This window comes from Euprymna scolopes, chromosome 46, assembly GCF_053919585.1.
Source record: "Euprymna scolopes isolate OS-2025 chromosome 46, ASM5391958v1, whole genome shotgun sequence".
NCBI lineage: Eukaryota > Metazoa > Mollusca > Cephalopoda > Sepiida > Sepiolidae > Euprymna > Euprymna scolopes.
In genome coordinates, this window is record NC_136527.1 from 127,583,077 (window position 1) to 127,595,833 (window position 12,757).

At 39.2% G+C, this 12,757-nt stretch overlaps 1 protein-coding gene across 1 annotated transcript in view; it reads right to left on the minus strand.

Moving 5' to 3' along the window:
- Nucleotides 1-1,967: 1,967 nt before the first annotated feature.
- Nucleotides 1,968-12,757, minus strand: part of LOC145271370 (uncharacterized) — a 49,005-nt gene continuing 38,215 nt past the window's right edge. Inside the window, exon 2 of the mRNA XM_080126911.1 lies at nt 1,968-4,665. Within this exon, the coding sequence (XP_079983037.1) occupies nt 3,523-4,659 (1,137 nt within the window). The 5' untranslated portion in view covers nt 4,660-4,665 and the 3' untranslated portion in view covers nt 1,968-3,522. The remainder of the gene's footprint in view (nt 4,666-12,757) is intronic.

Below are 12,757 nucleotides of genomic sequence, written 5' to 3' on the forward strand. Positions count from 1 at the left end.
AACGACTATATTCATTACTACTCGCACCACAATGATAAAATAAAGACTGGCATGATTATTGTTTTTTTCTTGCGTGCCTTTAGAATATGCAGCCCCCAATATCTTAATGAATTTCAATACATTACGAATGTTTTAAAAAAACTACAGTACCCATCCTACTTCATTTCTTACGCAAAGAAAAAAGCTACGAAAATACACTATAACATAAACAGACAGAAAAATAAAACAAATACCTCACTATTAAACAGACATCTTTTCATTCCCACCCACACCAAAAATACAAAAATCTACGACACTCTTAATAGACTTGGTTAAAAACTACCAAGCACTCTCCCAAAACCCTCACATCCGACGCCGGTATATATTTCATCCCATGTAACAACTGTCAACAAGCGTACATAGGTGAAACACAGCGAAAATTGAAATTAAGACTTAACGAGCACAGAAGAGATATAAGGAATGGTAACGCCCTAAATGCAATCTTTTGCCATTGTGCAGAACACGATCACTCGTTTAATTTAGATCATGCGAAAATTATTAAATATGTGATAGATAGAGCTAAAAGAAGACTTTTAGAATCAGCACTAATATTAAATACTAATACTATTACGCAAAGAAAAGGCTTCTACCATTTAGCCCCTAGCATAGGGAAAATAATAATCAAAGAACAAAATATAAAAACAGATCCTGGCTAACCGTTTTTCCTTAAATATTTCAACAAAATGAATAAGTTTACAAAAAAAAATATGTACATATTTATTTTAACGCATTTTTAAAAGTGTATATATAGACATTGAACAACCCAACCTTCCCATATGCACACACATGTTTGTCCTTCCCGACATGGGTAGGATTCAAAAACTGTTCTCTTTTTCGTACGATCTATGACTTTTTCTTTTCTTGCATTTTTACTTCAATATCCTGAAGATGTCCTCTGAAATAAGGACGAAACGTTGATTATTTTAATAATTTCATTTGGTTTTTCTATTTTTCTCAAAACATAACGTCAACCACCGCTGGTATTTTATATATATATATATATATATATATATATATATATATATATATATATATATACATACTAGCATTTCAGCCCGGCGTTGCCCGCGTGTCTGGAGGTGTATGCTGAGCAAAAAAAAAAAAACATCAATTTTTTAAACTTTGACCCCTATTATGACCCCTTAAAATTTATTGTTTTGGGCTCAAATCAAGTTAGATCCATGTCCAAGGAACCTATATCTAAAACTTCAAGTGTTTAGACCAAAAATTGTCGGAGGAGTTTGGTAGAGTTCTCAAAGATCAAAGCGTTGAACCTTTGACCCCTTAACAGCCAAATTTCTGGCCGAAAACGGATTACAAAGATTGTCCCAAATCTCAGTACCCGGTATATCAAATTTCGAGTCTGTAGGCTAAAAATTGAGAGAGTTATTGCATAGGGAAATATACACAGACACACACACAGACAGACATACACTTTCCCTTTATATATATATACGCTAGATTCCATAGTCTACCGTTTTACCAAATGGTATATTATTTTATTATTGGGATCCTTTAAGTAATTTTGTATGTTTATTTATTATTTATAATAGACTAGCGGGGGCACCTGGAGTTGCCCGGGTGTTTGATGGGGGTAAGTGAAAAAAAAAACCTCTTTGTAGAAAAGGGTCTGGTTAAGGGTGAAGAAATGAATGTTTTTTGGCCAATTTTTCGATATTTGTCGGCCAAAGGTTCGAACTTGAAAATGATACCTATCGCGTGAAAATCCGTCGCCTCTGTCGAAAGTTTTTGCGAGACATACAAGCACACACACACATACATACATACACACATACACATACATACACACACACATTTTCGCTTTTATATATATAGATGTACATAAATACACAAAGGATTCCAATGATAAAATAAGGATGCCACAGTTCGACTGAATAAGCAAAAAATTAGAAACATTAAACGGCTCAAAATTTAAAACGCAACCATTTGTTCATTTCGTTCGATTTTATTCAGTTGTAAATTCTGCTCTTCTGGTGTTGGGGTGGGGGGGTTGAAGATTCGATCATCAGTCTAGGCGACATTCAAAATAGAGTTCGACATAAGATATGGATTCCAGAGTTCGACATATGGATTCCAGAGTTTGACATATTGATTCCAGAGTTTGACATATGGAGTCCAAAGTTTGACATATGGATTCCAGAGTTCGACATATGGATTCCAAAGTTTGACCTATTGATTCCAAAGTTTGACATATGGATTCCAGAGTTCGACATATGGATTCCAGAGTTTGGAATAAGGATTACAGAGTTCGAAATAAGGATATTATATATATTATTTAATTGGAATTCATTATTGAGATGATTATTATTTATTAATTTTTTTATTGCAGACTATTATCCTTATCTTTATTAGACGTTGTTTCGTGATGTTTCGGCCAACTATTCCTCTAGCCTTCGTCAGGTGGTAACCGCGACGGGATAGAAACTCTGAATTCACTGCAATTACTGCCTTCCGTTGTTGTCGTCTCATCACGTTTTGGCCAAAAATCCAACCTTGATTGTCCTTCAGGGCCCATGGATAGAGACGTTGAATCTCTACAGTTCAATAAAGTTAGGAGATCTGAAGTTCCCATCCTACCGCGTTTACTACCTGACGAAGGCCAGGGGAATAGTTGGTCGAAACGCCGTGAAACAACAATTAAAAGATGAGGATAATAGTTCGCAATAAATAAAAATTAATAAAAGGATTCCAGAGTTCGAAATAAAGATTCCAGATTTCGACAAGGATTCAAGATTTTGACACAGGGATTCCAGATTTCGAAATATGGTTACAGATTTCAACATCTGGATTCCAGAGTTCAAAATAAAGATTCCAGAGTTTGAAATAAGGATTTCAAAGTTCGAAATAACAATTCCAGAGTTCGACATATGAATTCCAAAGTTCGACATATGAATTCCAGAGTTCGACATATGAATTCCAGAGTTCGACATATGGATTCCAGAGTTCGAGATAAGGATTGCAGAGTTCGAAATATGAATTCCAGAGTTTTGAATAAAGATTCCAGAGTTCAACATATGGATTCCAGAGTTTGACATATGGATTCTAGAGTTTAACATAAGGATACCAGATTTCAACATCGATTCCAGTGTTCAAAATAAGGATTCCAGAGTTTGAAATAAGGATTCCAGAGTCTGAAATAAGGATTCCAGAGTCTGAAATAAGGATTCCAGAGTTTGAAATAAGGATTCCAGAGTCTGAAATAAGGATTCCAGAGTCTGAAATAAGGATTCCAGAGTCTGAAATAAGGATTCCAGAGTCTGAAATAAGGATTCCAGAGGTCGAAATAAGGATTCCAGAGTTCAACAGACTGCGACACATGGATTCCAGATTTCGACATATGGATTCCAGAGTTCAGGATAAAGATTCTATAGTTCGAAATAAGGATTCTAGAGTTTGACATAATGATGCCAGAGTTCGACTGAAAAATTAAAAAAATATGAATAATAAAAAAATTCAGAATCCTTAATCTGTTATGTGCGTTTTCATATGTTCGTTCAAATTCGACGGACTCGAAAATAAAGCACTACAAACGTGACAGCTGAAAACTTTGTCATCGTTGTGAGTCAGCATGTGTTTTTTAAGGTTCGAACTCGTCGAGAACTTGGAAGAGCACACTTCGCAAGAATGCGGCTTTTCGCCAGTGTGAGTGAACATGTGTTGCTTCAAGGTGGCCCGGTGTGAGAATTTTGATCGGCACACGTCGCAGCTGAACCGCTTTTCGCCAGTGTGGGTGACCATGTGTTGCTTGAGGGCAGACTTCCACGAGAACTTGGTCTCACAGATGTCGCACTGGAACGGTTTTTCTTTAGTGTGTATGAACATGTGTTGTCGGAGCCCGGCGAGCTGCGAGAACCGCGAGTCGCAGAAATCACAGTGGAAGGGTTTCTCTCCCGTGTGCGTTAGAGTGTGCTGTTTTAAGACGGACCGTTGCGAGAAGGTGTCCCCGCAAATTTCGCAGAGAAACGGACGCTCGCCAGAGTGTATGAGCGCATGTTTCTTGAGGTTCGAACTCCGAGAGAACCTTGCTTCGCAAATCTCGCACCGGAACGGTTTCTGGCCGGTGTGCGAGAACAGATGTTGTTTACGCGAGGAATTCTGGGAGAAACTGGCGCCACAGATTTCGCAGCGATACGACTTCTCCCCCGTGTGGACCAGAATGTGGCTCTTCAGCGACGAGCTCCGGAAGAAATTCGCCCCGCAAACCTCGCAAATAAACGGTTTCACTCCGCTGTGGATACGTTTGTGCTGCTTCAGGTGCGACCGCCGGAAGAACGTCTTCTCGCAGACGTCACACCCAAAAGGACGCTCGCCCGAATGGGTCAGCATGTGCTGCTTAAGGATCGAGTTCTCCGTGAACCTCATTCCGCAGGTTTCGCAAGGAAACCTCTTCTCTCCCGTGTGGACGAGCATGTGTCGTTTGAGGCTGGTTGCATACGAGAAGGCCGACCCGCACACTTTGCAGTGGAACGGTTTATCTGCTGCGTTGTTGTTGTTGCTGCTCGCACGCTTTCCGATCGTGGTGTTAACAGAGTAGACTAATCCGGAAACGTCGCATGGCGGCCATACTTGCTTTCCGTCGTGAACTTTGACGTTCGTCATTGTCGTCTGAAAAAAGAAAAAAGAAAACAGCATATATAAAACAAGAAACATGGACAAAAAATAAATATTTAAAATTAAAAATGTGTCATTCTTTGCATTAATATCTGATGCCTTGTTAAATGTAGGAACACTACAGGGCGGAATGATAAATTGTCGCCATAGAAGAGATAAAAATAAATATACAAAACACTGTTAGAAACTCGTTCAATATATGTTACCGTGACATAGTGTTACAGAGAGAGAGATAGAGAGAGAGAGACAGAGAGAGAGAGAGAGAGAGAGAGGAGAGTAAACGTGGAGGTAGACACGTTTACCAGAACCGAAGGTCAGCTGACCAAATTACGTATGTATGACGTGATCAGCAGATCGGGGAGATTTGATTTGAGCTTTGAAGAAGACGGACGTTTTTCCGTGGTCTCCCCCTCTTAACTGGGGAGGGGGGAGACGAACGCTGACGTGTGTGAAGAAGAGCCCACACAAGCAGATTTCACTTCCACCTGCTGCAGGACCTCTGGGGAAAGTGAAATAAAAAACTGTAAAACACATTCATCGTCTTGGAGTGATAAATCTTTGTCAAACAGGTATCAAGTCTCCCTCCAGGATGAGAAATTTCCAGATGGTCCGTTTTGAAGAAGCAGAGGTAGGTTCAGAAATTACATGTCACACACACGATTCCCTTTATGATAATCAAACACACAACCATTTATATTAAAGACAATCATACGCACACGGAATCAATTTTATGTTATACACAAAACGTAAAAAGTGCCCCTAAATGAAGAACTCTATATAACATATTCAAATGTAATGAAAGCTCAATTTGGTACCCCTCAAGGATAACCTCGATGATAACGAATATATAACAATAGGCTGAGATATATTCGGTGTTTTTTTTTTTAACAGTATTTTGTATAGTTTTTTTTATTTTTAATTCATTACTTTCCACCGTGAACTTTGACGTCCGTCATTGTCATCTGAATGAGACAGAGGCTGAAGCTTAGATGACAGTTCGGGACCTATCAGGTTGGCGACTCTCTTTTGGACCTTGTCTAGGAGCGAAAGACTAGTAGCAGATGCACCAGCCCAAATATGGCAACAATACTCCACACATGGGCGAATGGTGGCCTCATAGAGGTACAGGATACTTTCAGGCGTTAGTAGCTTTCTAGCACGGTAGAGAGAACTTACCTTCTTTGCAGCGGTCCTGGCAATGCTCTCAAATTATGTTTTCCTCAAAAACAGTTATCCCCACTAAAAAAATAGTGAGATTTCTAAATTAATTGCCTTAGTATTTGACAAGCAGTCAATCCACAATTGTCCTTGTTAAGGGAACGTTATATAGGACAGGGCGGAACGATAAATTGTCGCCATAGGAGAGACAAAAAAAAATATACAAAATACTGACAGACTGACATATATTCGTTTTTTTTTTAACAGTATTTTGTATAGTTTTTTTATTTTTAACTCATTGCTTTCCGTCGCGGACTTTTGTTGTCTGAAAAAAGAAAACAGCATATATAAAGCAAGGAACATGGACAAAAAATAAATATTTAAAAGATAGGCATCCACATTTTTAACGTGTAATTCTCTGCATTGATATCATAAATGAAACTGTAAAATTTATTTTTCGACAGAACTGTCATCTAAACTTCAGCCTCAGTCCCATCGACAAAATGTTGCCTGTTCTACAAATACTTTAATGGTGAATGCTCTGACGAACTGCGAGCACTTGTGCCCTCTCAACGTAAATACCCCCGACAAGCAGCTAAATCTCACCCCTTCACAGTAGAGATCCCTAGATGTAAGAGAGCCTCCTACTCCAGTAGTTTCTTCCCCAGGACAGCTAAACTTTGGAATGTCCTGCCAGGTCCCTGTTTCCCCAACTGTACTGACATGCAGAAGTTCAATTCAAGGTGAACCGACATCTTGCTGCCCAACTCCCTACACAGTACCCCTGATGCCCATGTCCCTGATAGTAGCCCCCTACAACAAAGTGGCAATATGCCTTGTTTGGGGTGGAAATGTAATAAAAAATAAATAAAAAAAATGAAATAGCTAGAATTTGTTTACTTTAACTACAACAGACCACCGACCAATAATTTTTTTTGCATGGTATTAACCCCTGAACCCTCGCACTATTGTGCACCATATCACCGTATTCGTTAACGCTATGCGTGAGTAGTCCTTATTGAAATGTGTGTGTGTGTGTGTGTGTGTGTGTGTGTGTGTGTGTGTGTGTGTGTGTGTGTGTGTAGTCACGTGATCTTTCGCAAGGCGCATGGATGCATGGCGGATACTTTAAATGACAGGAAATATTTTTTCATAAAATACAAAAAATAGTTTTTACCTCATTATAGTAAAAATAATGTCAGTAAGTTTTCACGACCAGTTTAAAAAAACATTTTTGTTTTTCGTTCCTCTATTCTTTTTTTTTTGAGGAGGGGGGGCGGGGGCGGGGAAATATTCAATTATAAGATTTGCATGGATTTTACAAGGCGCTTCTGTGGTTTAATTTATCGTTTTCCCGTAAGTAGTCCCCCACCCCCAATTTATCGTTTTAAACTGGGAGGGGGCGCTACTTATAGAAAAACGGTAAATTAAACTGCAGAAGCACCTGTTAAATGTTGTACGAGTTCTATAATTGAATACCCGCCCCCTCAAATAAATAAATGAAGTGAAAACTGTTTTTTTTTTTTAGATCAATTAAAAAAAAGAGCATAAAAAAAACTACGTAACACAGAAAAATTAACTACTTTGTCTTTAAAAACTTTCTTGTTATTTCAAATGTCTGCTAAAAAATTCTTCAGCGAAGTGACAAGTCACTTTACTACGCGCGTGCATGCGCGAACGCATCATGTAGGAATAGCATAAACGATGGCGGTGAGATGGCACAAAATAGTGCGAGGGTTCAGGGGGGCCGCGTAAACGGTAAATTTGCGATGGGTTCGAATATCAGATTCGTTGTCAGTGATCCCGAAAACCGGTACTTGTACAGGTTAATCAAGACATTAAAAAAATAAAAATATCGAGAGAAAAAAAAAGGTTATATTGTACGTATCCGTTATGGAATGAAGTTCTCAGAAAAAAAATAATAATTTCACTTAATTTCGTCAAGTATTTTTTTTGTTTGACAGCGAAAAAAGAATACCAAGCAAAAGGATCGATTTTTAGGAAGAAAATTGCAAGAGATTGCGCATCGTTCATAACTGCTCACTTGACTTAATAATAATCACGTGACTTAATAATGTACCTATTTACAATGCCTCCCCACGGGACAGAGTTAGACACCAGGGTCGTTTTTTAACGTGGAGAAAAGGTACAAAAATAAAAATTGTCTCAGTCGTGAAGGATTTCTCCTCCACCGAAAGAGAACAAGAAATAGAAGGCTACTATCAGGGACATAAGCTACAAGGGTACTATGTGGGGAGTTGGGCAGCAAGATGTCGGTTCACGTTACACTTGAACTTCTGCATGTCAGTACAGTTAGGGAAGCACAAACCCGGAAGGGAATTCCAAAGTCTAGCAGTTCTGGGGAAGAAACTACTGGAGTAGAAGGCTCTCTCTTACATCTAGGGATCTCAACTGTGAAGGGGTGGGATTTTGCTGATTGTCAGGTTTGTCGGGGGTATTTACGTCAAGGGGGTACAAGTGCTTGGAGCATTCACCGTTAAAGTACTTGTAGAACAGGCGGAGGGATGCAACACTTCGTCGATGGGACAGAGGCTGAAGCTTAGTTGTGGCCTTATAGAGGTACAGGATAATTTCGGGTGTTAGTAGCTTCCTAGCATGGTAGAGAGAACTCATCTTCTTCTCAGCGGCCCTGGCAATTATTTTCCCCCGTGCCTACGCTGCAACGATGAGAACGAGGACGAAACGCGTGAACACGCGTTCTTTCTTTGCAGCGGGGTGCAGAGTCTCTGGAGGTATGTCGAAGGGGTAACGGCTCGCATCGACCCCGAGCGGTCGGTGCCACTTGATTTGGCGTACATGGTTGACAATGTGGACCCGCCGTTTATCAGGGAGAAACGGGCGGTGTTTCTGGTGATACTGGCTGTAGCTAGGTTAGTGACGTGGGTTTCACGTCTAGACATCGTCTATGAGGAGCAGTCTGTTTCCGATCGGGATCTGGTTGTTCGTTTTAAGCATCAACTTAAAACGAAAATCAGATGTGATTGGGAAAGGTTGCCCCGCATCGACTTTGATAGAAGATGGGTGCACAACACTAGTTTGTGCATCCGACGAGGAGCTAGGTATGAGCTTGTGTTTCCACCCTAGTGGTATTCTTCTGGAGGTGCTGAAGTTTCGATTGTCGTACACTCGGAACCCAGCCCCTTCATATGTTAATACGGGGTTTACCCCGTAATCATGGGTAGGAGTAGGTTTGCTAGTTAGGCGGAGTAACCACCTAGAGTGGAAAGCTTATACTTTATTTAGGGCCTAGACTAGGGTGAATGTGAGTTTGATCCTGTCCCCTATAGATCTTTGTTTTTTGATAGATTGGCACTAGGAGAGCTTCCAATGATGCCCAAAGTCCACCAGTTTTATTTTGTCCTCGGCCCGATTGTATCCTTTACGTATTTTATCTTGGAAGACGCCATCCATCCCTGTTATCCCCGACCCTAAATTATTTTTCTTACAAGTCCCTATTTCCTCCACTCCCCCCTAGGGAACGACCTGCTTGCTTTCACCCTTTCCCCCCGGAAGAAGTGGACTGGAAGACAGTGGGCGTTTCATACGACAGACCAGCCGTTAGGTAGGGAGGGTCCCCTTACTAACCCGCCCCCATAGGCATTTTATTAAGTTGTTTTCTTTTTCTTTCTTTTTGGGTGTATCTTAGTTTGCCCCCCTCCCCATCATCTCACCCCCATTTATTTTATTTAAAAAAAAAAAAAAAAAAAATATACTTTAAGTTTGTAAATATCATTTTGTTTTGTTTTTGTACATATTTCTTTCTTTACAGTACGAGAGTCGCCCGCCATCCCGATAAGCTGGGGAGCTGTCTTTTTAAGTAGGTCCTGGTAAGAATGTAGGCGGATGTGGTATGATAGAATCTAGTATAGGTTTTTCTAAATAAAATACTTGCTTTCTAACGCAAGTTTAGCTAGCAAATTTAGCAAAGTCCCGTTTTCTTCCCCACTTCCCCCTTACTGGCCTTGGTGCCTGTTGTATCGGACCCCAAATGAGGGCCTGGCAGTAGATAATGCCAGGTCCGGGGCCGGTACGACTAAATAACTTCTCAGCGGCCCTGGCAATGTTCTCAATGTAATTGTTCCAACTCATGTTTCCTGTGAACGTTAGGTCGAGGGGTTTAAAAGATGTGCTTTCAGATAAAGAGTCTTTGGCCATTGCTATTGGTGGCAGAGAAGGTTTCTTGTAATTATTGGGGGAAGCTCAGATGACAGTTCATTTTTTATGTAATCTATTATTAAACATGCAAATTTTGCAATTTTCTGGTTCCACTAGAAGAACTGCCATTTAGAGCAATTTTGAAATTAATTGATGGAACAACAAAAAGCCTAACATTTACTTGTCCTTAATAAAGTAACGTTTGGTCAATGTCGACTTCATCATATCAGACGGTAGCTTTCATTTCGAGACCAGACACTCCCCCTAATAAACAGGGAGCTGGTTTTCCCCAAACTTAGTTAAAAACAAACAAACCGATTTATTGACCTCATTAAAAACTGTCCCGCACTAAATGCTAACTGCTGAATAGCTATCGCCGTCACGTCAATCAAAAACGCGCACCTGTTTTTTTTTTTTTTCACATTTTACTATGCGCGTCAAGGCTTCGGGTTTTTTTCACACACACCTACAAACACCCGGGCAACGCCGGGTACCCCTCGCTTGTCTATATATATAAAAGCGAAAATGTATGTATGTGTGTCTGCTAAAAACTTTTAACAGACGGAACAAAAATTGACAAACTCTGTATTATATTGAAGCTCCATCATTCGGCAAAAAAATATAAAAAAAATTGGCCAAAAACGTTAATTTTTTCACCCCGAAATCGACAATTTTCGACGTTCGTTTTTCTGTTTTCTTTTTTGTTTTTTCGATTTTTACATTTAACATCGTACGTTTGTCTTACATTAGTTTTTTTGTGTTTTTTTTTCGATGTTTTCATTACTCCCCCCCCCCACAAATTTATTTTCCAGATAAGTTTTAATGTTCGTTTTTCTGTTTTCTTTTTTACTTCGCTTATAACAAACAAACCTGGTCATTGACCTCATTAAAAACATTCACGTCGTCGTAGCGCTTGCACAAAATCTTAACTCTACGACTTCCGTGCGGGCACCTGTCAATTTTGTTCTTAATTATCAAGATTTGCCTCAATTAGAATTCTAAATCATCATTATCTGACAGCAGAAGAAACAAATAATTTAAGTGAAGACCAGCGGCTGCTTTTTGAGTATGCTGTTGGCATTTCTTGAGGATAAGGTAACCTAAGATATGCAGCTTAGAAAATTGGGCCCTTGAATAAAGCAAGATGGCTAACATTATCCACAAGTAATTGTCTGTATTTTTGAGATGAGTTGTTTTCATTTATTGAGATTGTCGGACTGACTTCCTCATCTTGGTTGTTATGGTCACAACGTTTCGCGAATTTGCGCCTTGACACGATATATGTAAAATACCAAAATTGCTATATTTCCGGAACCGCTTAGAGTTAAAAGCTCAAATTTTCAGGATTCCCTAGTTTTTATGATACCAACATATGGTGAAAGTTGGGAAAAATATTGGAGAGGTAAGGGTGTCATGGTCTGGATGATTTGAGGTGGAATTACCCTTAAGTGAAGACCAGCGGCTGCTTCTTGAGTATGCTGTTGGCATTTCTTGAGAAGATGACCTAAGATATACAGCTTAGAAAATTGGGCCCTTCAATCAAGCAAGATGGCTAACATTATCCACAAGGTTAATATGCTTATGGACCAAAGGTGTCTATCTTCAAACACTAAGGTAAATTAAACATTCTGGCCCAATTTATCATCCAAGTATATGCAATTAGTTGGTTTGAGATCAAAACCAACAATATTTTTTTTAACCAACAACAATATATTTTTAATATGATTCAGAGAGCAAAACAGTTAACTGAAATCCAAATTACTGTTTTAAACTGTTCAGAATATAGTGTTTTTGCACTACTTCCGGAAAATATAATATCGATGATAAACTCAGATGAATTGGATGTGAGAGAAGAGGGCATTCAAACGATTTTGTCCATTAAGTAAATAAATATATATCCATTAAATTTTATTAGTTTTCTTAATTTACCCAAACAATAGGCAGTTTTATTCAAAAATATTAAAAAAATAAGTGTTTTCAAATAATTGTTGTTTTTTTTTTTTGTGTGTTTTTTTTTTCCAGAAAAACAAAACACAAGACTGAACCCCCACCCTCCAAAATAACAACCAAACAAGACCGAAAAAGAACAACCAAAACAAAACAAAAAAAAAAAAGTGACTGAAAAAAATTACTGCAATTTTGCAGCCATACACTGGTCAAATTTGATTGATTTTTCTCAAACTGAAGTCACCGCAAATGTGAATGTTAGCCGAAGGATGAGCAGACAGGATGTGGTCAATTTTCTCAAATATACTTTTAAAGATAGTAACCCCACTGTTGTGGGGGCGATAGAGGGCAAATATAAATGCGGTGGTGTAAGCTAGTCCAACTCGGAAGGAATCACATATAAGGTAAATTAGGGTCTTCTCTGGAGATATCGCTACCACATGGAAAGCCTTTTTTTTTGTGGTTAGTTGGTTGGTTGTTTTTGTTTTACGGCATATCAACCTTTTTCAGGTTATTTAATGCCAAATCTAGTTATTTTGAGGAACGATTTTTAGTGGGGTATATTTGTTTTTTAAGTCGGATTCTATTTAACCCGTAGTTGGGACCTTAACAGGTACTACCACTCCGGGTCAGAGTGGACCTGGGAGCAATGGCAATTAAAGGGTGGCTCTACACTCCCCAAGGTCCGCAAGGTGGGGCCTCACCATCGGATATGGTTTAAGGTCATATCCAGGACCAGGATTTATGTGTGTTCTTTTTTTTCCAGAAAGACTAACCCCCCCCCCCCCCAAAAAAAAAAAAAACA